Below are 25,196 nucleotides of genomic sequence, written 5' to 3'. Positions count from 1 at the left end.
TAAAAAGCACTTAAAAAAAAATTTAGGTGGTTTAATTTTTTTTTTTTTTTCAAAATAAGAACAATTGGCCACCCAACCTCTTTAAAACATCACTACTAGCAAATCCTAAAGAAATTATTACGTGTGGTTATTGGACCATATGGAAGTTAATCATGATGTGACACATTACTCAATACACAATGATATATAATAACTGTACATAGTGAATCGGTGACGCGGCACATCTTGATTGGCCTCCAGACGGCGTTGGGTAACCGCAATTAATAATTTTGCCAGGAGTCGGGCCTATTGATGACGTACGCTGCATTCGTCGTTGGCTAACCCCACTAAGGTGACTGATCAACCTCGCACTGATATCAACTTGATCTAGTCCACCAACACCTTTGCCTACAATGCCACCATCCTTTCCTCCTAGAATCTAGCAAACTCGAACTCATGGATAATGAAAATCGGCAACTTGAAAAGTCCAAACTTCAAATAAGTTGTTTTTTCCTACATTGATTTGAACCCTCCCCAATTTTACCGAGAAAACCGATTTTCTCCTCTTTCAAAGTGTAAAATAAATTAATTTATAATTGCACGGAATTCAATAAAAATAAAAACCAAAATAAAATAATATATTTATTTCATATTGAAATGTAAACAAAACGAAAATAATTATAGTACATATAAGTTTTCCACTCCAAAACCATCTGCAACCGAAAAAAAAATATTTTTCACTTCAAAATAAAGTAATACTTCAAAATGTAGTAATTCATCTCTGATCAAACTCTATTTCTTGACATAAAAAAAAATATTTCATGTATATTCTTTCTCAATCACACGCACTAGCCTTTCTCCCCTCCGCTTTCTTTGTTTCCGCAAAAAATATGTTTCTGAACAGTGTGACGTCAGTATTTGCATCGTATTGTTCATGAATGAAAGAATGATGGGCCATTTGTTGTTTGATTGGAGAAGTTCGCAGACGTCAAATAGGGGTATGGAGTTCGGTTGGAGATGCCCTAACACATGCGGGGACTTGTGCTTGCCAACGGATTGATCGCTTAATGGTGTTTAAACCTATTTTTAAGCGTTAAATCTAATTTGGACACTTTTGGGAGGCCTCCAAATCTTTTTTTTAACATTTGAGACTCAATTTCGCAAGCAGTTTTCTTTCTCGTTTTTTTGAAAGGTGACGTCTCTTAGTATTATTAACTTGTCTTTCTTATTTATTTTGAGGGTGCGAAAAGTTTAAAAGAAGAGAAGAAAGGAGAGAGCGAGAGAGAAGAGAGACATGAATTTATTTATAACCATTTTCATAGTGGATTTGTTGTTGTTGTAGGCTTCGTGATTTTTTTCTCAATTTTGAATTTTTCCAAATGAAATTCTGGTGTTCTTTTACTTTCCGTTGCTTTTGCTTGTTTATTTTATGGAGTGGTTTACTTTCATCCCCAAAACTTTGACCATTGTCGCTCGCTTAAAACTCTCCAATAATTGTTGCTTGACTACGCCCTTTGACCATTGTCGTCCGGCTACGACCCTCCAACCATCGTCAGCCAGCTACTACCCTCTGACATCTATTGCTCGACCCAACTATATCCCTCCGATCATTGTTGCCTGGTGAAGGCCCCCAACCGTTTTCACCTAGCTAAGGCCCTCTAATCATTGTTATTTAACTAAGACCCTTTGAACACCATTGCTTGGCTATGGATATTTGACGGTCATCGCCCTATTACGATCCTTCGACCAATATTGCTTGCTACGATCATTCAATAACATTTGCCCCATTACAATCCTCCAACAACTGTTATCCCAGTACAGTATATTAACCAATGTCGTTCGATTATACCGTTGCTTACTGACTTCATCACTTGTCAATGTTGAAAGTTTTGATGCATACCATCATGTATAAGGGTAATGCATTCGATCAATGCCAACACTAACTGCCAACGTAAGCACCAATATTTATGATGGATTTCTTAGTTCTAATCTTCCCTCAAAAGAAAACATTCAAATAGATTGCAAATGATCTCTCGAACACAACTCCAATGCCACAGAGCGCTTCAAACTTCTACAATATAATTTGCTTTGTATAATTTATGTCAACTATATTGTATAAATATCTTCTCCAATCACGAAAAAATGCATCATTCATAATTAATGACAAATATTACTATAATCATTTCAACAATGCCTAGTTGCGTGATTTTTGTTTTATGCCTCTTATGATAATCTTTTATCTATATGCTTGTGTTGGATTTTCATATTGCAAACACATTAAATTTATATATATATATATATATATATATATATTACAACTGAATTTTTTAAAATAAATATATCTTAATTAAAAAAATTAATAAGACTGAATGTCAAAAGAAAAATGATACATATGAGAGATTAATAAAAATATATATTTTACTTATCTCAAATTAAATTTAAAAATTTTAAGATCTAAAAATTTTATCAAAATAAAAATATAAAATTAATTGTTTTCCCCAAACAGCCCCCAACCCGTTGATTTTATCGCATGGAAAATTTATAATTGATGCGAGGGTAGAATGGGGTTTTAAATCTAAACTTATCTATAAGTAGTTAGCATAAGCCAGGGAAAACCCTAGGCAAGAATCCGCAGCATAGCCGAGCAGCCGCAAGCTTGGAAGCCATGGTATGCGATCTCCTCCGCTTTCGGAAATCCTGATGAAAGTGGATTTTGTCTTCTGCTTCGCGTGAACCTTGGCAAACCTAACCATTGTTATATTCTTCGCTTCAGGGTATTGATCTCATTGCCGGTGGCAGGAGCAAGAAGACGAAGCGCACCGCGCCAAAGAGCGATGATGTTTACCTGAAACTTCTAGTCAAGGTATTAATCAGATCTGACAAAACAATTCATTTCGCACTATCTTTCCCTCATTTGTTGGGCGGTTGATTTGCTTTGCTTTACTTCTACCAGTTATATAGGTTTCTGGTGAGGAGGACTGGGAGCAAGTTTAATGGTGTGGTTCTGAAGCGGCTTTTTATGAGCAAGATTAATAAGCCCCCCATCTCTCTCAGGAAGCTTATCCACTACATGAAGGGAAAAGTCAGTTTTTTTTTTTAATTTTAATTTTTCATGTTTTGTCGATCGTTTCAATATAGGTAGCAGAGTTTAGTTTATCGAAAGTTGTTTATGCGCAGGAGAATAATATTGCTGTGATTGTTGGAACTGTGACTGATGATAAGAGGGTCCATGAGATTCCAGCGATCAAGGTTACTGCTCTCAGGTTCACGGAGACGGCGAGGGCTAGGATACTTAAGGCTGGAGGAGAATGCCTGTCATTTGATCAGCTTGCCCTTCGGGCCCCTCTTGGGCAGAACACGGTATTGCTTAATTTCCCATTCCGAGCTACTTCTAGTACCCCTATTTTTTATCTTCTTAGCTTTGTTCCCCTTCATATATGAACTATATGATAAGTTTGGAGATTTAGTCTGTACTAGTTCATTTTATTTAGTTCTTAGTGCTAATTAAGGGTTTGATTGAATGATATGGTAAGCTGATGTTTCTGTGGTTATCATCTTCACTGTGTTTACATGTAAAGCGTAGTTACTGGGCTAAGAATTAGTTGTATCTCTACTAATTTGGATAATTCTATTATATTTGGTGGAACTGATAATAAACTACAATCATAATACTTCTAAAATGTCTAGTGGTTATATTCTGATAAGTTGACTTAATGATCTTTTGTCGTTTGGAATGATCAATAAAAGAAATATATTTTTATCTGAGTAAACTTGGGTGAACTACAATACTGCCTGCAAACCCTATTTCTTAAGATCTCTGGAAGGATAATAAAATGAAACTATTAGATATATTGAAGGCATCAAATCTGTTCATTGCATTGAAGTTTTCCCATTGTGTAATTTAGCACATTATTTCCTGTCAACTTGAATGTGATTTGGTGCTTTTTATGCATGGATTGTGTGGTTCCCAGTGATGCTTATTTGAACCATGCTAATTCTGATCATTTGATGACTCGGATTTTCTTCTGAGGGAACCATTCTTAAATTTGTGTAGATATTTGCTCTTATTGTTCTTTAGCTGGAAGGAATTTTTATGGTCATCTAGAGGGCAAATTATTGCGTCCGGTCATCTGACATGCGGACATCCAATCCAGAGATGCCACCTCACCCGGATGCACTGGGCCCCGGTATTTTTGAGTGACGTTGCATGTTTTTATTGGTGTCCGGACGAATCCGGACACCTGACACAATAATTTGCTCATCTAGAGAGCAGTGTTTTGTTTTTATGCAAGTTTCTCCTACTTGTATCGGAGTGCTTTTTTTTTATTCCATGACTGCGTTGGCATCTGTTTTTATGCAAGTTTCTCCTACTTGTATCACACTGTTCTGTTTAAACTTTAAATGAATATTACAGTATAATGCTGCTGATGATGAATGTTTATAAATGATAACTTTATATAGAAAATTTGAACTGAATTTTCTCTAGGGTAAATTTTTATAGTGATTACCGTTAATAATTTAATTAGCTACTAAACCAATAAAAATGAATTTAAAACTAGTTAAAGTCGCCAATTCATCGCCCATCAGATGGGCAACTTGCTCAAGTTATAAAAATATAAAAAAAAGATTTCAGGGGAGAGAAATAAACTAGAAGTGATAAATAAAAAAAAAGGAGAAATAAATTTTGCATTGAAGCTCAAAACTATATGCTTGGAAATGTGCCAGCAAGTGCTTGTTGCTAAGATCCTGTTTTGGTTTGGTTCTTCTCCTATAGATCTCAGCCATAACAGGAGACTGCCAAAACAGATCAGATCTTTTTTGCATTGAAGCTCAAAACTATATGCTTGGAAATGTGCCAGCAAGTGCTTGTTGCTAAGATCCTGTTTTGGTTTGTTTCTTCTCCTATAGATCTCAGCCATAACAGGGATCGAGACTGCCAAAACAGATCAGATCTTTTTTGCATTGAAGCTCAAAACTATATGCTTGGAAATGTGCCAGCAAGTGCTTGTTGCTAAGATCCTGTTTTGGTTTGTTTCTTCTCCTATAGATCTCAGCCATAACAGGGATCCAGACTCCCAAAACAGATCAGATCTTTTTTGCATTGAAGCTCAAAACTATATGCTTGGAAATGTGCCAGCAAGTGCTTGTTGCTAAGATCCTGTTTTGGTTTGTTTCTTCTCCTATAGATCTCAGCCATAACAGGGATCGAGACTGCCAAAACAGATCAGATCTTTTTTGCATTGAAGCTCAAAACTATATGCTTGGAAATGTGCCAGCAAGTGCTTGTTGCTAAGATCCTGTTTTGGTTTGTTTCTTCTCCTATAGATCTCAGCCATAACAGGGATCCAGACTCCCAAAACAGATCAGATCTTTTTTGCATTGAAGCTCAAAACTATATGCTTGGAAATGTGCCAGCAAGTGCTTGTTGCTAAGATCCTGTTTTGGTTTGTTGTGTTTTTTTAACAAGTAGATGTTGAACATGTTTCCTTGATTATCTCTGCATCCCAAGCTTTTGGTTGATATTCATTTCGTTGGTTATGAATTTTTTGTAACGGTTGTGGTGGCGGTGATGATACTTGTTTAATCCCAGCTCATTGTGAGGCCTTCCATTTGTTGGAAGTCCAGGGAGCATGCTATGTGTCTGAGCTAAGTTTCCATATCAGATTCCTGGTCTTTTTCTTGACCTGGTAAAGCTTCCTTGTATTTGGCATTTTTCTCCTTCTATCATGGCTTTTCTACCAGGCACGGTTTGGTTTGAAGCAGTTACAAGAAAGCAAATGAAAAGAAACGGTACTTAAATTGATAAAAGGAATTGAATTGAAACTTTTTTTTTTCACTTTTATTTGGTTCCAAAGAATTTTACAAAAATTTTTCTTCTTTGGCTTTTACCATTTTAGTTCTTGTTTCTCAGGAAAAGGGATCATATGACTCCATGGTGATCATCACATAAAATTTTCATTTGACCATGAACTTGCAACAACAACAAGATCAAGCCTTGGCCAATTTTTTGGAAGCAGCATGGTTGACGTCGTTTTTAGGGGAAAAAGCGTGATTGGGAAAATTTCTAAAAAAGAGCGAATTAGCCGAATAGAACGGCGCATTATTTGAATGCGAGAGCCTGATTGGCACATTTAAAGAATGCGCCGAACCTAATGGTGCATTCAAAAATGTGCCATTAGGTTTTGAACGCTCCATTAAAGAATGCGCCTAATATATCGACGCATTCTATGCGTCCGACCTGCACGTGTTTCTACGAAGTTACATGATTTTTGGGCATCGGAACTTGTGACGCGGAATTTGCGCCGAGAGCAGAGCAGATCCGTTTTTTCTGGGGAAAAATCACTTGATTGAATGAGACCGATTGAGCAAAGCGGATTCATTCTTTGCAAATTATATAAACCCCTCCCTCGATGCTAATTCCTTTACACATCTAATCCTGAAGGAATTTGCTCAACTCTGTAAGCTTAGATGTGTGAAGAATTAGATATGTGAAGGAATTAATATTGGGGGAGGAGTTTATATAATTTGTAAAGAAAGAATCCGCTCTGCTCAACCGGTTCCTCATTCAATCAAGATACCTTTTTTTTCCTCGAAAAAAAATGGATCTGGTCTGCTCTCGGCACAAATTCCACGTCACAAGTTCCGAAGCTAGAAATCACGTTACTTCGCGGAAACACATGCAGGTCGGATTCATAGAATGCTTCGATATATTAGGCGCATTCAAAGAATGCGCCATTAGGTTCGGCGCATTCTTTGAATGCTCCAATCAGGCTCGCGCATACAAATAATGCGCAGTACGGTTCGGCGAATTCGCTCTTTTTTTAAAATTTCTCTCAATCACGCTTCTTCCCCGAAAAAGGACGTTAACCATGCTTCTTTTGAAAAATTGGCCTCAAGCCTTAATTCCCATTACGTGGGGTCATCTACATGAATCCTTTTTCTCCATTGTGTCCTATTAAATGTCACATTATCTTTTAATCTAATAAAAAAAAGATCATTTCTAATATTTTTTAACAAAGTCTTTTTAGGTCTATCTCTACTTTTTTGATATAAGTCAAATCTAATACCTCAACTTTCCTTACCGAGTCGTAGGAAGGCCTCCATTTTCATTTTAACATGAACTTGACAATATAAAAAAAATGCTTTTGCTTACATTTTTTAGTTAAAATCCAATCACATATCAATTGCATTGGAGCCGAATCTTTCTATTCAGTGTAAAATTATGAAGTAAACTGTATTAGCTTTCCCTTCAAACCAAAAATGCCCTTTAGTTTGTGAAAGTGCATTCGGATCAATTGATTCAAATCAAACATATCTGGCATTCTTTTTATCTGCGTTATCTTACTCGTTTTTGGAAGAAGATAGTTTGTCTGGGCTTTGTTTATTATCGTTGAATGATGTTCTATTTTGGCCTTGCAACTATTTTATACTGGTTTAGAAAGACAACTATTACAGAGTTATAATGATTTTATTTGGTTCCTACTTATGTTACAGATTCTTCTAAGGGGTCCTAAGAACGCTAGAGAAGCTGTGAAGCACTTCGGACCTGCACCTGGCGTTCCACACAGCCACACAAAGCCCTATGTTCGTTCTAAAGGAAGAAAGTTTGAGAAGGCTAGAGGTAGGAGAAATAGCAGGGGTTTTAGGGTTTGAGCCCGTTCATCTTTCCTTATTTTTTACTTTTTATGTGTTGCGATCAAACACTTGGTGGAAGTTCAATGTTTCTCTTGAATTGCTAGTCTTCTGTTTCAATTTCTGTTCGGCCTAGCCTGGTCTGGCCTGGTAGTATTCATAGTCTGAACTATATTTGTCATCAAATGTGGTACCATGTTTTAAAGTTCTACCTTCTGTGGTTCCAAGCTTGACTAAACAGTTCACAATTGCTTCATGTCTTGAGAAAATTGTTTAATTTTATTAAATCTCTCATTTCAACATTGAAATAAATCACTTTAAGAGGTTTTGTTGACTTAGGCTTTGTTTGGGACAGATGTCTTCCTGCTTCTTAAAGCGGCTTTCTAGTATAAAGATTTTAAATTTTATATTAAAAAATTACTTTAAGAAGCAGGAAGAAACCCGTCCCAAACGAAGCCTTAGATTTTGTTTGAGATTTTTTTTTTTCTGCTTTTTAAAGCAATTTTTTATTTTTTTTATTAGGAAGCGCATTAAGAAATTCATCTCAAACAAAGCCTCAATTTTATCCAAAAACTTAATTTGAAACTCATATGTAATCTTGAAGCTAAAGTTAGCGAAAATAATTTGTCAGATAGAGATTTTTGAATTATCACTAGCCTTTTATATAGCTGTAATAATTTTTCTCTCTCTAATTTAAGTATAATTTGAGTTGAACGGGATTCTTCCTTTATTAGTTTCAGTCAAATTATTCATGGGATTGCTACTTTTTCAAAATTTTATTTTGTCTATTGTTTATGCCTCTAATTCTTTTGAAGCTATTGATCATTTCAAATTTAGTGCATCGTTCGAGGTTCACTCTTCGGGCGTCTAGGTATGTACACTTTTGATGTGGTTGAGCTAATATCACAAGAAGTTTCCAGACTGTTCTGTTCTTTTAGATATCTTCTTCTTTGATTTTTAGTTTATTATTTTCTTATTTTGGAAGCATCTTCTCATAAATAAAATGTAACCAATTTACCTTCATTTACTAAGAAAATGTTCATTCAGGTTTGAACTTGTTTATTGACAGCTTGTCAAATAGATGTTTGCATTTGATTTGTTTTCAATCCATATTTGATTTATTTTCAATCAATGTTTGATTATTTCATTCATATTGAGCTTTAAAAATACCAGCTTTATCTTATTATTAATGAGCTTTAATTTTAAATGTTCATCTTATAAAGCCTATTAACAAATAATTAATAAATCAAATGATTATAAATGAGCTATTATGAAACTTAATTATGAATGCTTCTTGTTTGTGATGCTAGATAGGAGAAATTATTTGGTGCAAAATTTAGATATAGCCTGCACTCCAATTAAATATTGACACGTGAATGTTCAATTAGATTTTATTTTTTATTTTTATATTATCAACTCGTTCAATAACCCGACCCCGAGTTTTTTTTTTAACTTTTGGGGAATGTGAGTAGGATGAGGATGCAATAGGTTTCTATAGATTATATTTATATTGAGTTATGTGGTGGATGAGCTTAAATTTTTTTTTTTAAAATGATGGATGAGCTTATATTCAAGAGAATCGACCTTTGCCTCAAGTCGATCAAGCGTAGTGTACCAAGCAATTTCTCTTGAACATCAATCCAATCCTGACCTTGATGCCCAAACTCTCTTCAATTCTATTTTAGATAATAATTCTGACTCAATATACCTTTTAAAACATTTTTTTTAGAATAACTTGAAGAAGAAATGATAGCAACAAGATATTCTTCCTCCTCAAATTTCAGTTCACTTATTAGCTTTTATGAATTTCTTTAATACTCTGTAATAAATCATCCGGTTAAGGAATTTCTTGGTCAACTTGATATTTCTTATATATGATTTCTTTCTTTAAGTATAATGATATTTATTGAAATTGAAACTCAACCCTTCAAATTTATTATTCTTAAATAAAACATCTAACTGATTTATATATCTTTTTGAAGGTATATTGCTCTGTTTAAGAAGCTGAAATTTATTATACAAATCTTCTTGTGAAATTTTAAGATAAACAATCTGATCACTCAAATTTCATTAGTTGATTTTTCTCTTCGAAATTTTTGTTGATTAAATTATAAACTTTTAGAAAACTTTAATAGTAAATTTGTAAGAGAATTAAAATGAGCTTCTTTGCTATGTAACTAATGAGAAAAATCTTTTTGGAGAAATATTAATTGTATTTTGCTTTCTCCAAAGATATGACACATATGTTATGACCATCATTATGATTATAAAAGATCATAATTAAAACATTCTACTCGGCCAGATGTCTACGCTACTTTATTAACGGGCTTAGAACATACAAAATCAATAGTGGCCACCCTTACATGTTCTCTTCCAGCTTATCACATTTCAATCAAATTGCCTGCACTCGATCCAAAGACCAACAAATTTACATCATGACTTCATTCTTCTCTCGTCTCTTGATGCATTTATTTATTCAAATTCATATCCCCAAATAAGAGCACAACTGCTTACTATCATCGTCGAAGCACGCGTTATGCAGCAGATAAGTATAATAAAGTAGGATGCAAAAACAAAGAGAGGTCTGCATCAATGGAGTTCATGAGGTAAAACCTCGAGTTTATTTATACATACCAAGTATCAGAAGCATCAGAACTTGTTGATGAAGTCGAGTATGTGTTGAGAGATTTCATTTGGTCTTTCCTGATTAATGAAGTGACCAACTCCTTCCATCACCACAACTTCCTGAAGGAATGGAACATCTCGCTTGAATCCACCCTTCTGAACGTACTCCTGGACGCGGTGAACATTGTAGGACAGGTCCATATCCCCAACTACAAACTTCACAGGTACTTTTATTTGAACCCCAGTCCAGGGGGCGGTCAGCTCCCAGTTAATTTTTGTACTAGAAAGCCGTTTTAAGAAGCAGTAAAAAAGATGTCCCAAACAAAGCCTTAAATGAGAATTTGACTTTAAATAGGACACAATGGAGAAAAAGGATTCATGTAGCCAACCCCATGTAATGGGACAAAGGCTTGATGTTGTTGTTGTTTAGGGTTTATGTGTTTGTTTGTGAGAGTGAGGCAGATTGACAGTGTCTAATGTTGTAAATTAAGTGCAAAAAAAAAAGTTAAACAGCAGCAAATTTAAACTAATAAAGAAACAATTCATAATTATCAATTGCTATGAGTGACTTTTATAACAATCTCGCACGAATTTCAAAGCAAAATACTTTAGTTAAATCAAATGCATAAGCATTAGTGACTTTTAGACAAAAATTTAATGCGTAGAATCAATAAGAAGTTGGTGAAATCATGCTTTTATGAACCTGTTTGGTCCCCATTCCAATCTTGTATTCATGATCGCGCTAGAAAGTTTGCCTTAATTTTCATAAGAAGCATACCCACTTCCATAATTATATACGTGAATTCATAAAATAAACATTGCAATTAAACACCATCCAAAATCAAAAGTACAATGAAGAATCAGACAACTTCACCAAAAATAGATCCAGACAATAGGTTCTAACGAACATCAGGCACCAAAAGGACCACTGTTTGTGAGTAAGAGGATAGGATCGATCTTTTGAGTTCTTCGCCAACACTGGTGTACGCCTGGAATCTCCAAGAAGAAACTCTTCCATTATTGTTATCCTTTGCCAAAGCATTTCCCTCTGAAATGACCACTACAATGGGATCTGCTTCAGGCAGATTTTCCAAGGTCTTATTTTGCATGCATTGAGATGGTTAAGTGTCTAGGTTTACCACATACATAATAAATCTAAATCTTCTTCATATTTTGAGAAGGTCTAGGCTTTAAATTATGATCCTGATGACCCCCATTATTCTTAAGCGATTAAGAGTAAGATTTCAGTAATTTTTGTCCAATGAGGTTGAATTTAGAAGTGAATTCCCTAGCCTTGTCATTCTTATCATTCTGCATGTTTGTTTCTTCTTCCCTGATGTGAGAAATAATTTATTTTAAAGTCATGTCCTTGCTCTTATGTTTCATGTTGGTTTTGCACTATTAACATGACTTAGAAAATTTTGAATCAAATCATCAAAAAATAAAACGTACAGGAAGAACCATTCCTTTGCTATTCAGTTCAATAGCGAGAATATGATAATATCATGAAATAGAGTAGAAGCAACTTTATCATCAAACAATTCAACATTCAAATCATTTCCAATTACATATTTTTCTAAAATCAGTCTCTTCAATAATATATTTTCTATGCAAGCTATCATAAATTTCAAGCACATCATTTAACATAAAGTAAATATCAAATAATTCTATTAACAGTTGACTTCTAACCATTGATTGGCACCACCTTCGGCAACCGTTCGCTCAAACGACGTAGCAGTTCCCTCACGTAACTCCCCCATGACACAAAACTCCCCAATCCGAACTCCCTCTTCATTCGGTTGATTTGCATGAAGAGACAGCCACTCTCTCTCTCGCCTACCTCTGTCACACCGAGACCCTAGCCCACCGAATTAAAGTTGCTATCTTGCTTGCAACTCACACGACAACCCCGCTCTCGATCGCAATCGTCCGACCACAACCTCTTGCTTTCTTGCGTGAGCACACACGTGGCCCACTCAATCCCTCTGCTCGACCTAGACTCTCGCACGCAATCCCGCGTGCTCCGCCCGCTTCGACTCGCTTGATTCGACACAGATTAGCCTACCTCCAATCAAGCACACGTTGAACCTAGCGTTTCTACCAGCATACGAACCAAATTCCAACCCGACTCATGCAGCTAAGCCACCAAACCCTCTTGCTCGATCTCTTGCGCTTGATATTTCGACCAATTTCGACCCATCGTCCAGCCTGAGCCTTCTCTCTGGTTCAATTCCAATTATATAACAAGAACCACTTATTTGAAGCTATGTGCCATATTATCTTAGATCTGTGCCGAAAAAATTTGAAATGAAACCCACTATCATCCAATCTTGGATCCGGCCAGGGCGAATTTGAAAGACAAGTGTCTCCCAACCTTGCCTCGCAAGAAGGGAACGTCAGGAGACTGCTAAAATTTTGAAGAAACAATGGACCCTCACGCAATTAATTTCAAATAAAAATCTTTCATTTTAAATGATTTAAAAAAATAAAATAAAATAAAAATTAATTGTTTGTAATTTTAATAAAAAAATAAACCACACTCATGAAACTCATATTACTGAAGCAAAGGCAACACATGTAAGTGCAAGAGATTGGGATAAAGGGATAAAGATATTTCTCTAACTATTGTTGAATTTAAACAATTAGGCTCTGTTGACATCATTCAGAGATCACGCTCAGCTCATTTTTATTCACTCTCTTAGTAATTACAAACATCAACCAGGCAATAGTTTAAATGACCTCGATGGAACTACCAACTCTTCATTTGGAGAATCTATCATATCCATAAATGCAGTTGTTGATCAGGCCCCTTTAAATGAGGGAAATAAAGTAAACCTTAGTAATATGTACAAACCTGAAAAACACTTTAAACAGTGCTGTGATTAGCTCCAATGGAAATCTCAGATTTTTTTATTGTTTTAACGATGCAAGTAGAAGTCGGAAAGATGCAAGTGTACATACAAAAGAGAGCAACTTCTAAGAAAACAAAATCCCAATAGTCTGGTTGACTGTTTATCATGGCTTCCTACCCTAGACACATAGACTCAAGGACACGACAATAGTGTGCAAGGATGGATCCACAATAGTCTATGAGCTTAGAAGCATTACAAAAAACAAGGCTGATGGAGATGTCAAGCGGGCACTACAACAACAACCCCAATACAAGTAGAGAAACAAAAAACCCCATTAAAAGAGTATCCCGAAATAACACCTAGTGAAACATCTCCAACGGGTGCAAAACATGATGATACCCTAGAGGAACAGATAACGTTGTACTTAGCAATAACAATAGGAACTATAGAGCCCCGATTTGCGGCGTTAGGCAACATAAAAAAAGGATCTGCAGCCTGTCAACTGTGATTTCCCCGATGACACATTGCAACACCAAGCGAGAATAGCTTTGTTTAGAGCCAATGCATAAGACAACACAAGCTGAGGAAGAGTTGTTATTCCTATGATATCATCTGGGTTCAGTAGATGTGGGGCAGTAACTTTATTTATCTTAGCGTATGGTGGGGAACATAATGAGTACCTATTCCCCGAGGACATCCAATTAGAGACAGACGATGATCGTAGATATAAAGACTTTTCTGAAAAACTACTATCAATTGGAAGCCCAACAGAGGATATGTTTGTCACTGATGACCAACGTGTAGAGGCTGAAATTTACTCCTACATTGCATTATCTACTATGATGCTATTTACTAAGAGCCCAGGCAAATTCATCAAGGCATGGAATCATATTAGAAAAGGGTTTGCGAAGTTCTAGGCAACAATATAGAAATACCACTCCCAATAACATCAGAAACAACACTAACGGGTCTGACCGATTGGTTTGCAATAGAACCACAAGCCAAAAAAACACTGTACAAACTGTTGTACTTGGAAAACCATAAGAAAGTTCACACGGGGATAAAAAGATATACATATGAAATACCTGTGGCAAATACAAGCAGGTATGCATCTCGCCAGCATGATTGACAAATGTCAAACTATGACACATTTTAAATAGCAGCCAGGAGCACTCTTACAGGCAATCAACATACGAGAATATTCAAGATAGCTGGAGTGCTTAATGCAGTTGCTTATTCCACATGTGCTCTGATTTTCATATCAAGCTCTTAAATGCACGATATGAGAATGCTTCACGGATTCACTAAAAATATTTAAATGCCTTGACAATAGCTGTGATCTATATGCTAAAATAAATCCCGCATATGCTATGATCGTCACATTTGATTCCTAAATCCAAAAGTCCGAGAATGTTGCGCGGGTCAAATATTCAAGTTTCATCATTCTCCTTCAATGGACTGGAGTTGACATGAATTGAATTAGGGTTATAAGCGAACCGAGCTGGCTAGAGCTCGACTCGTTAAAATGCTCGCGAGCCGAGCTTACCGAGCCACGAGCTCGAGCTCCAACTCAAACTCAAGCTCGTTTATTAAACAAGCTCAAGTTTGAGCTCAACGAAGCTTAGCTTGTGAGCTCCAGAGCTGGCTAGTCATTAATTAATTATTTAATAAAATAATTAGATATTAAAGACAGACTGACATAACACGACAGAAAGTAGAAATTTTGAACTTCGGGAAGGAATTCTGAATGGTGGGCTCGCGTGCGAAACGCGGTTACGCAAACGACATGTCGTTGGACTCGCATGCGGATTGTGAGACTCGAACGATGCAAGCTCGTGAGCGGATTGCAGGACGTGAACGACATGGGCTCTCATGCGGATGCAAATGACATGGATTGTGGGACACGAAAGGCACGGGTTCAAATCGCGGAATCAAACGACACGACTTTGAATCGCGGAATCAAACAACACGACGAGCCATTTGCAGTGCGATGAGTCGAGTTCGAGTTCAAGCCAAATTTCTGACTGATGAGCAGAGCTCAATAAGGCCACTACTTGACTCGACTCATTTACACCCCTAACTTAAATTAACAATGAACGCCTAATCACAAATCTACATGGACATTTAGTTTAAAGTCCACATTTGACCTTTAAAGGCTCTGTAGATGAAACTTATCATAAAATATAAGATCTCGGTTTAAGCGTTCGGATAGTCATCAATTATTAAACATGATTCTCTGTTAGCGGGTAAACATAGTTGACAAGGTTTGAATAACCAATTATATCAATAGCCTCGAAGATGACCGCATTGAATATAAATCTCAATCAGAGGGATCAATACTCAAATCCTATTAAAATTTTAAAATCTGATCAAATTAGTTAAAATAACCTTACTTAGAAAATTAAGTTACATCAATATTTCAATAAGTATTTAACAAAAAATGTCTTAAAAGAAACTTGAAATTTGAAGCTTAATCTATCCAGTCAAAACTAAAAGTGGAAACTCATCATAAATTATCTTTAACTCATATAAATTAGTTTTGTTCAAAAAGGTTGTTAATCTATATAAGCATTTCATATTATGTGGTTTGTTTGCCTTCAATTTTCCTTATCACTTTATCTTCATTATAAATCCCCTTAAATTGTATACTAGTATGTCACCATTTTCATTACTCCATAACATTTGCATGATTTAAATGACATATTCACAAACAATTGATTATTAACTATGAGATTTATAACTCTGCATTAAGTGAATTTGATATGTGTGTGTGAATATAATAAAGCAAATATTCTCCTATCCAACAAGGCATCATATCTTATTTAGCAAGCCTAGCCATTGTCCCCCCTCATCCCCTCCTTCCTATGCTAGAACTTCTCATCTCCTAGAAACCTCACATGCACGCATCTCTCCTACTCCAATACTACAGCATCCAATCCCGCACAACTCGCTTGACCTCAAATGCTCCTGCTATTGAACCACTTGGTTTCTTGGCCTCACAGTTCTCACTCCACTTCTTTCTAGCGTCACACTATCCTGCTCTTGCATTAGTTGTACGGACTTGTACTCTCGCTTCTGGATCATTGATGTGAAACAAAGTCCGTTCAGGAGTTACTTTAAGGAAATTAAAGAGAACAATTTAACAAAATAATCCCAAAATAAAATTGTCACTTATAACAAAAAATTGATCCTTGGAAATCGTGGTTCTTAACTTGCTTAGGCTAAGAAGAGCGGAGTCGATTAACCAAACAATTTAAGCAAAATGCCAAGATCAATTGTAAAACTACGACGGTAAACAAGAATCCGCAATTTAATAAAGAGAACTTTCACCTTTGGAGTCCATACGCTCAACTAGTCTAGGTTTTAGCGGAAGAAGAGTCTCCACATTAGAACCGAGGTCACTCCGAGGAAGAAGAAACCTAAGATCGTCGTTCTTGGATAGGTGGCCGGAGTATGGAGTTCTGGGCAGCAATCCAATGATGTCCAGCAAAGTCTGGACAGCGAGGGGTTTGAGTGTGGGGGCTAACCAGTCGGTAGAAAGGTGCAAAAATCAGTGGACAGTAGTCTACCAATTTTCAGAACTTCTGGACAGCCATCCCGTGAGGCAGATTTCAAGATGGGAAGGGGTTTGGAGGAGTGGCGGGCTGTAGAGAAGAAAGGGAATTGACTGGAATTTAATTCAGGACTTCAATTCCTGGATTGAGAGGGAGTGAAGGCTTTAGAAGGATTTCCAGCAAGGAGCCACGGACTCATTATTCCTAATTTCTCAACTCTAGTATTAGGAAATAACAATAATAGCCTAGGTATGCAGGAAAGCCGTGAGAGTGGGATGAAGGAACTAATTGAGGAGGGAGAGAAGCCATTTCAATTTTCAGATTTTGAAATCTGAAAATTAAAACTGAAGAAATCAGCAATTAATTATGTGAGAGGAAGGCATTAAAGGGTGTTTAAGTGGTGATGAGGTGGCAATTAGAGAGAGAGGCAATAAAGGTGAGGTGGCCGGCCATATGGGGAGAGAGGGGGGGCTTGGTATTAAATAAAATGGGGCCCACAATGTGAATAACAGATTTGATTAAAATCTGTAATAAAACAGATTTTCATAAAAAAGGAAACTTCCTTTTAATTGAGAGGGGAAAACAGGCACTATTTGAATTTCAAATATGCTATTAAAACTCAATTAAAACAATTGCCTCAATTCTAGGAGTCAATTAAGGAAGGTAATCAAAAGCTCATGAGGGAGTTTGAATTCTAAATCCCAAAATTTCCAGAGAGGGAGGGATGGGGCTGTGGCCGGCGGAATGGGGTTATGAGCTGACTGGCAGGGAGTTGGCCGGCGGGAGGCTTGGGCGGCCCAGGTGGCCGGCGGCAAGGGGTTGATGGGGGAAGGGGAAAAGTAAGGCTAGAAAATCAAGAGGAAAATTTGGAAGACTTGATCAAGAGAAATAAAAGAAAAGAGGAGAACAAGAAAAACCTAGAACTCACAAAGAGATCTAGCTTCTCCTACGAACTCACTAAGAGATCGAGGAGGATGAACTCACAAAGAGAACATAAGTGACAAATTTTCATTCCATCAAAACTAACTATTACATGAGAAGGGCCATATAAATAGGCCTCACAATGTCAAAGAAAACAAAAGACTAAAATGCCTCTTGGGCTACAATAGCTATCAAATACCCATAAGGGCAAAAACGGAAAAACATAAAGTAAAAATAAACTACTACATAAGATGATGAAAATACAACTCATGCTCGTGGCCGTCGATCTCCGGCGTCGAAAATGCTGACGATGTCCTCATCAATCATTAGCATGCCTCGTAATGCATGTGTCGCTCTTGCAAGTAGTTTCATCTATGTTTGCTCCCACAAACCTTAATCTGCAAACAACACTTAAACCCTTCTCTTACATACAGGTTTAAGATTGTCAAGTTTCTTCCCCTTTCATTCTTTATCCCTATAGGTGTTGCTATCATGTGACATTCTAGTAATCTCCAAAACTTGAAGTTCTCATTGACTATTAGTATTTCGATCAAAGTAAATAATAGCAATTATCATTTGTGATCTCTTACTTTTTATTTCCTCATGATGTTAAATAAGAAACTTAGGCCACATGATTCTTAGGCTCAATGTCGTAGTTCTTGCGAATATATGATCATAGAGTGGCAACCATGGTTCTCTCTCTCTCTCTCTCTCTCTCTCTCTCTCTCTCTCTCACATCCTGACCCACCCCAAAATACATGCATGTACCCCATCCCACCCAGGGGTGTTAAAACTTGACCCCACCCGGAAAAGTTCATATTCGGGTCAACCCGTTTATCCAACGGACGAGTTCAAGTTTAGAAACTTGACCCGTTTTAAATATGGGTCGGGCTCAGGTTGACCCAAGAACTCGACCACAACCCGACTTCACCCAAAATTTAATTAAACCATTTGTGACCCATTTCCATAATTGGGCAGGGTCAGCTGGCAGCGGGTGAAGTTCAGGTTGGATCAAAAACCAACCCGAAGACCATTTTGACAACCCTAACCCCACCCCACCCTACTTCACCCCACCCCACTCAAATAGAGAAGCCACCACACGATGCTAGATATTGAAAGATTGGGTTTGGAGTCCACAAGTTAGTTGCAGCATCAACTCTAACCAGACATTTAAAGTTTAAGCTAGGAGATGCTCTGGCGAGCTCAAACATATCTTGAAAATAATGGACACAAACCTACAAAATCAGTAGGTGGTACTTTTTTCTTTAATTGAAAGCAATCGAAACATCCCAATAAAGGAATGAAACAACAACCCTTATTTTTTCTAACTAATAATCTTAACTAAATCATGCATCATAATTTAATCCAAGCATCAATATTTGACACAAGAAAAAAAAAACCAAATCTCCCGTTTCCAACAAATTTTGCTTCAATAACAAGTTTCATTATAAAACATATACACTGCTAAGCAAAGCTACTGAGCAGAATAAGACTAATAGGCATCATTAGCTTCAAATTTACATTAGAGAAATAATAGACAGAATTCTTAAAGTAAAATTTTGTTATTAGGAACTATTTTATATAAGCTTTAGTTGTAATAAACTCCATAAGGGTTCATCCAAGCATTGTTTGAACAAGTAACAACTTAATATTATACATCATGCTTGGTTACAGTGAAAATAAATTTTAGAGAACTTGGATATCAACAAGTAAAAAATACTCAAGCTAGTATACAACGGTTGTTCAGGGCAGGTAGAATAGCTAGTCCAAACAAACATACCGATTCATGATCCGATAGTAGTTAAGTCCTCCAGTGAACCCTGACTTGTTGAATTTATTTGCAAAATAACTTATATCATCTTCAGATAGCCAAGAAGGTAAGATTATTTCTTCATCAGGGGATCCTCCAAATCCCTTGTCTTTTGGTATGAGAATAGGCGCTGGTTCATGATATGTCAAGAACTTTCTAATAACAAATGCTGCACCCAAGCGAGCAAAGTCAGCTTCTGCTTCTCCAGGTTCCTATGAAATATGCAATGTTCTAGTCAGATCTGGAGAATAATTATGAAAACAAACTAAATTAATCGTCAACTAATGTTAGCATCGAATGATAAAGTGGTATGCAAATGGAAGCATAAGATAACAAACTTATCATCTCATCAGAAGTCTCCAAAAAACGCTATCACCCTACATGCGACTTTCAAACACTACAAGAAAAATGTTAATTACGTACGGAATTTCCAGCGTAAAATTTCCGTTGAAACTTTTGGCAGATTTTAGACTGATTTTCTAACAGATTTCCAATGAAATTTTTCCCATATATTTCTGGGGGATTTTAAAAATTTCTGAGAAATAATCATATATTTATAATTAAAAAGGAATTAACTAATAAACTAATTAACTAAATAACTAATTTACATTAACTAATTAACTAATTTTAATGAAATAATTAGCAAATTAACTAATATTTCTTTTAAGTTAATTATTAATTTTATTATTTTATATGCTTTGATTTAAATATAAAAGAGTGACAACTTAAACATGTTTTGCTTCGCGGCTGAGTGGATGGGGCTAGATTATCGAGCCAAAGGTTCGGGGTTCAAACCCTTACAAAGTCAAGGGAAGGCGCGGGCCGCGTGTAGGTGCTCTAGTGGGCGGGTAGTCGTGGGCCTCGGCTAACAACCAGGCCCGGGCCGTGGGAAGGCGCTCGGTAAGCTTGTAGGCAGGCGCTTGGGCAACGGGTGGGTAGTCGAGAGTCGCGAGCAACTGATTTGCCAAATATTTTCTTAATTTTTGCCAGATTTTTTAAAAACTTTCTGACAAAAATTTCTATCCAAAATTTGTTGTAAATGTTTTCGATGGATCTTTCGCAGCTATTTATTTTACAACACGTGTTTTACCGGTGAAAAATTTTTTGTCAGAAAACCACTGGAAATGTGCTATTCTGACGGATATTGCCCGATTTCCAACGGAAAAGACTGGCAAAAATCAACCATTTTCTTGTAGTGAAAACTCTATTATAATTATATGAGTGAAAATATGAAGGGTATGTATTCTATCATAGAAGATTTGTAGGGCATAAGGAAAGAAAAGCACAAATAATAAACGATTCTAAACCAGAAGTGCAAATTAACAAAAATTTAATTCAAGTGCAACAAATTTTCTCAAGTTCAAACCAAAATGTAATTTTTAGTATAAAAACTCACAAATGAATATACTCAATTAAAACCATAAGGAAATAAACTAAAAACATAAATAAATACAACAACAACAACATCAAGCCTTCATCCCATTATGTGGGGTCGGCTACATGAATCCTTTTTCTCCATTGTGCCCTTTTAAAAGTTAAATTCTCATTTAAATCTAATAAAGAAAGGTCATTTCCAATATTTTCAAACCAAGTCTTTTTAGGTTTAGCTCTACCCTTCTTAACATAAATAAGAACACCATAATAATTTTAATGAGCAAAAATGCATAAACATATCCAACACAAACTTTTCAAAGAGTCATCTATATTGAAATTTAAAGAACAAGTTGGTGAAGGATATCACACTAATCATTAGTTCTTGGGAATCAATATCATCTTGATAGCATCATAGTGGCTTCAGTATGAACACAATCCTCCAAAGGGGAAAGCATCCTCTATATTCCAATTTCCAATAGACAATGCTCTCTAATAGCTTACTCAGAACCATAAGCAAATATAAAAAGAAACAAGGAATGCCCATAGAATCTAACTACTTACCTACCCAGTTACAGAAAAAAAAAAAAACACACCAAGCAGGCTCGACTGGAAGCTGTCTAAAATTTAGAGAACAACATAGATGAGTGAGTACATGAAGATAACTTCCAAAACACTAAGAACCGACAAGATCAAGGTAAACAAAAATAGTATTCAATTCATGATCCATTGCACATGACGACAATAATAAAGAGAATGGACTATACTCAACACAAAGGCTAGCCCTGACTCAGAAATCAAACGATTTCCTTTAATATATGCTTTGCAAAATTTTGAACGAAACAAAGGTACTTCAACAACATGATTATATAAACTGTATAAAAAATTCAAGAAACTCTCGAAAAGTTTGATGATTAAATATACTCTGCAGCAAAGTAATCAACAACATCAGCGCAATCAACCAACAAATAATCAACAACTTGAATAACGCCTACACAACAAAGCAATCAACCAACAACTTCTATATTCCAACTTCAAAAAAATATGATATTTACGGATTGAAAGACCATTAATGGAAACGACGACAAACATTGAGAAAGGAGGACCTGGAATCTGCATATATAGTAATCATCACCGTAGAGCGCCCTCAAGGAGTCGACCGGTCTTCGAACTGGGTTCCGGGGAGTGTGCGCAACGCTGAGATTAACCAGTGCTTTCACTCTGTCCGGCCTGAAAATGCAGAGGTACCAGGCCACAACCGCCCCCCAGTCGTGGCCAACCACAAAAACCTTCAAAATATCACTCTAATCTCAGAACAACAAAACCCGAAAACAATAGTAGCTCCCATTACAGCGGGATTTTTTATCTGACCTTGTCCTGGCCAAGAGAGTTGATGAGCGCGATTAGGTCGCCGACGAGGTGGAACATGTAGTAGGCGTCGACATCGGGAGGGGCGTCTGTGTCGCCGAAGCCACGGAGGTCGGGGGCGACGGCCCGGTACCCGCGGGCAGCGAGGTAGACAATCTGATGGCGCCAAGAGTACCAGAGCTCCGGAAAGCCGTGGAGTAAGAGCACCACCGGACCATCCCCTTTCTCGGCGACGTGCATATTAATCCCGTTAACCTGTAGCATCCTGTGCTTAATCGTTTCTATCTCCATTTCCCCCTTCTCTCTGTTAGCTCTGAGGATTCTTGCTAGCAGGATGAACAGGTGAAGCTTCACCGCTCTCGGCTGTGAATTGGAAAGAGTGAAGAGACAGCGAGAGTTGCGTGAGCGCTTTGGGTTCCATTAAAAAAGTAATGAGAACCTGCTTACATAAAAATTTTGCGTAAGTTTATCTAAAAAAAAAACTTTCTATAATTACTCCTAACTATAAAAAAAAATTTAAATAATTTTTTAACCAAATAAGATCCTTAAATCCTAATTTCCTTAGCTCATAATGTTTGAAAAAATAATAATAATAAAAAATAAAAAAAATGCTTCTTATTTGCTTGTAAAATTACAAGAGATGAAAATTGTCTAAATTGGATATGGCCCAACAAAACGCTTATTGGGCTTATTTCGGTAGCTACGTTTTTAAAAGGGGCCGTTTAGACAGTTTATTATTTGGAGTTTGTGGAAACTGGACTCCACATTGGTTACAGATGAGAATTGGTATTCAATGACATGGTTGAGTTATGGGTGTCAAATATTGTTCCGACTCGAAATCTAACTCGAACCTGAACCAAAAAATTTTGAGTCGGGTCAACTTATTTTCTTGATGAGTCACGTTTGGATTTTATTTTCCAACCCATTTATAAACCAAGTCGGATTCAGATTGACCCAGAAATCCAAAATCAACCTGGATTTGACCCGTGAGCCATCGACCCACACACACATATCAATCCCAAGTTCGATATGGCTTCTCACACCAGTTGTGCATTGCTTCAAGTGTCCCACTCCAGCACTCGCAAGCTCGACCCCGCACGCCTTCGCTTCGCGACCCTCACCTGCTTCCTTGCGCTCGCATGCAACAGTGTAGCGTTAGCTCGCGACTCAACCGGTCGACCTCGAAGCTTGCGCAGCAGCGCGTCCTGACTCAGCTGCCCAGCCCTCCCGCGTAATGCCCTCAAGTTAGGACTCAACGTTCGCCAGCATCAGACGTTCATGTCCAAGGTTTGTGGATTGGGTCGTGTCAAGCCAGTAACCCAATGGAAGTCGAGTTTAGGTTGATATTTCGGATATGTTTGCAAAATCAGGTCAGATTAGCACATTTAGACCAGAGTCAATTCAAGTTGAACCCAAACTCGACCCGTTGACCTATTTAACACCCCTAAGTTGAATGCTTTGTAAATTTTGAGGATTTTAAAAATTGTTAATTTGATATTTATTATTTTTTAGATTGATCTGAGGGATTAGTACATGAATTTTACATTTTTCTATGACTTAGATTGGCACGAAGAGATTGTTTGATTTGAAGTAAAAGGAGGTTTTGAGAATATTAGTATTTGCTGTGAAGTAAAAGAAATGTTGAATTAAAATTTTAAACTATTTAGAATGGGCTCTCTAGTTTAATTTTGACGTGTTTAAAAATCATTATATTTAATTGATTTGCATATATGCTGTGAATTTTTTTGTTATTGTTGTCGCAGGCGGTCGCTGGCCAACACGTCTGCCATCGACCACCACTTATTGCTATCGTTCATTTGATGTCACCTACTAACGTTGCCAGTAGCCGTTGCCCATAGCTACCACCGAGACTCTCGCTAGCCAACCCTAGTGTGATCGACTACTTCCAGTAGCAGCTGTAACTAGCCACCACTTAACACCACCATCATTGTCTCCCACCATTAGATGCCATCCACTACCACTGCCCATCGAAGGCCACAATTGACTACCATTGCTAATTGTTGCCTTCGTCCACCGTCATTGCCCACCAGCTTTCGCTGGCCACCAGCCACCCCCATCATTTGGGCTTTAAAAACTAAGTAACTCCAAATATTTTCAAATATATTACTTCTTATTTTCCTTAGTATTTCTTTTTCGAAGCAACTCGAAAAGAATTTTATATTGTTAATATAAAGTTGCTCTAGCTTGAAAGATATTTTATGTTTACTTGTAATTTTTTGTTTTAATTTAGCGCTGCTAAATTTTGACGAATAAACTGCATCATGATATTTCATTATCAAAATAATTCTCTTAAAATTTATAAATATTCGGACTAATTTATGACACCAATAATATTTATAAGTTCTTAAATATTAATTTTACATCATAAGAAAATAAAATTATTATGCCATCATAATTATGTCAATGATAGCTTAAACCAACTTAGATAAACGCCTCACCCTAAACTTTATCAGTAGTGCTTGATAAAACTTAAAAGGAAAAAGCACTTCTCTTGAATCGATAATAAGTAGTAAATTTTTAAAATAATTATCATTAAAAATTTAATTAGTTATTAAGCCAACAAAAAAATTAAATTTAGAACTAGGCAAAGTGGCCCATTCAATGGGCACTTGCTCAAGTTATAAAATATTACAAAAAGATTTTAGGGGAGAGAAAGTTAGAGAGAGAAATAAATTAAAAATAGAGAAATAAAGTTGTTGCGTCCAGGAGTATTCGCGGCGGTAGAGAAATATTATATTTAACGTCTTAGCATTGTACGAAGATCTGGCACGCAAGCAGATAAGGAGAGAGGGTCTAGCATTTATGAGACACCAAGATTTTTACGTGGAAAACCCCTGTAAAAAGGGGGAAAAACCACGGGGCCTAGCCCAGTTTGAATGAATCCACTAGTATTGCAGTCGATTACAAATGAGGCCCTTCCTTGGGAGAAGGCCTTAGCTTGATGTACATCTTATGGAGTACATTACATGATGTAAATACAAAGAGTCATTGTTGACATGTTCGTTTGGTCGGAAGGACCATAGTCGGCAGGAGACCGTAGTCGGCAGGAGACCGTAGTCGGCC

General features: G+C 36.7%; 2 protein-coding genes and 1 non-coding gene across 3 annotated transcripts; 2 read left to right on the top strand and 1 right to left on the bottom strand.

Annotated features, from left to right (window-relative positions):
• The first annotated feature begins 2,541 nt into the window (after positions 1–2,541).
• On the top strand, positions 2,542–7,859 carry LOC110112435 (60S ribosomal protein L18-2-like). Its single transcript, XM_020844656.2, has 5 exons — positions 2,542–2,647; positions 2,753–2,842; positions 2,933–3,061; positions 3,157–3,339; positions 7,474–7,859. The coding sequence occupies exons 1-5, from the start codon at positions 2,645–2,647 to the stop codon at positions 7,630–7,632; spliced, it is 564 nt and encodes a 187-aa protein (XP_020700315.1). The 5' UTR covers positions 2,542–2,644; the 3' UTR covers positions 7,633–7,859.
• LOC114580952 lies at positions 3,943–4,015 on the top strand. Its single transcript, XR_003702695.1, has one exon. It is a non-coding gene; the product is annotated as a small nucleolar RNA snoR53Y (small nucleolar RNA).
• Positions 7,860–10,242: 2,383 nt separating the features above from the next.
• Positions 10,243–22,531, bottom strand: LOC110112431 (epoxide hydrolase A). The gene is made up of 4 exons (XM_020844649.2): positions 22,116–22,531; positions 21,851–22,033; positions 19,344–19,585; positions 10,243–10,516 (listed from the first exon to the last, which is right to left on the bottom strand). The coding sequence occupies exons 1-4, from the start codon at positions 22,401–22,403 to the stop codon at positions 10,261–10,263; spliced, it is 969 nt and encodes a 322-aa protein (XP_020700308.1). The 5' UTR covers positions 22,404–22,531; the 3' UTR covers positions 10,243–10,260.
• Positions 22,532–25,196: the final 2,665 nt, after the last annotated feature.

Source organism: Dendrobium catenatum, unplaced genomic scaffold (genome assembly GCF_001605985.2).
Source record: "Dendrobium catenatum unplaced genomic scaffold, ASM160598v2 fragScaff_scaffold_1422, whole genome shotgun sequence".
Lineage (NCBI taxonomy): Eukaryota > Viridiplantae > Streptophyta > Magnoliopsida > Asparagales > Orchidaceae > Dendrobium > Dendrobium catenatum.
Note: the sequence above shows the minus strand (reverse complement) of the source record. Positions and strands in the feature narration are given on the sequence as shown.

What these genes read in the sequence shown, in the direction of transcription:
- LOC110112435 (XM_020844656.2), top strand. An exon ending in ACCTGAAACTTCTAGTCAAG is followed by an intron (nt 2,843 to 2,932) that starts GTATTAATCAGA and finishes TACTTCTACCAG; the next exon opens with TTATATAGGTTTCTGGTGAG. An exon ending in CCCCTCTTGGGCAGAACACG is followed by an intron (nt 3,340 to 7,473) that starts GTATTGCTTAAT and finishes CTTATGTTACAG; the next exon opens with ATTCTTCTAAGGGGTCCTAA.
- LOC110112431 (XM_020844649.2), bottom strand. Translation starts at nt 22,403, where the DNA reads ATGGAGATAGAAACGATTAAGCACAGGATGCTACAGGTTAACGGGATT. An exon ending in ACTCTCTTGGCCAGGACAAG is followed by an intron (nt 22,034 to 22,115) that starts GTCAGATAAAAA and finishes GATATTTTGAAG; the next exon opens with GTTTTTGTGGTTGGCCACGA. An exon ending in TACTATCGGATCATGAATCG is followed by an intron (nt 10,517 to 19,343) that starts GTATGTTTGTTT and finishes ACGGCTTTCTAG; the next exon opens with TACAAAAATTAACTGGGAGC.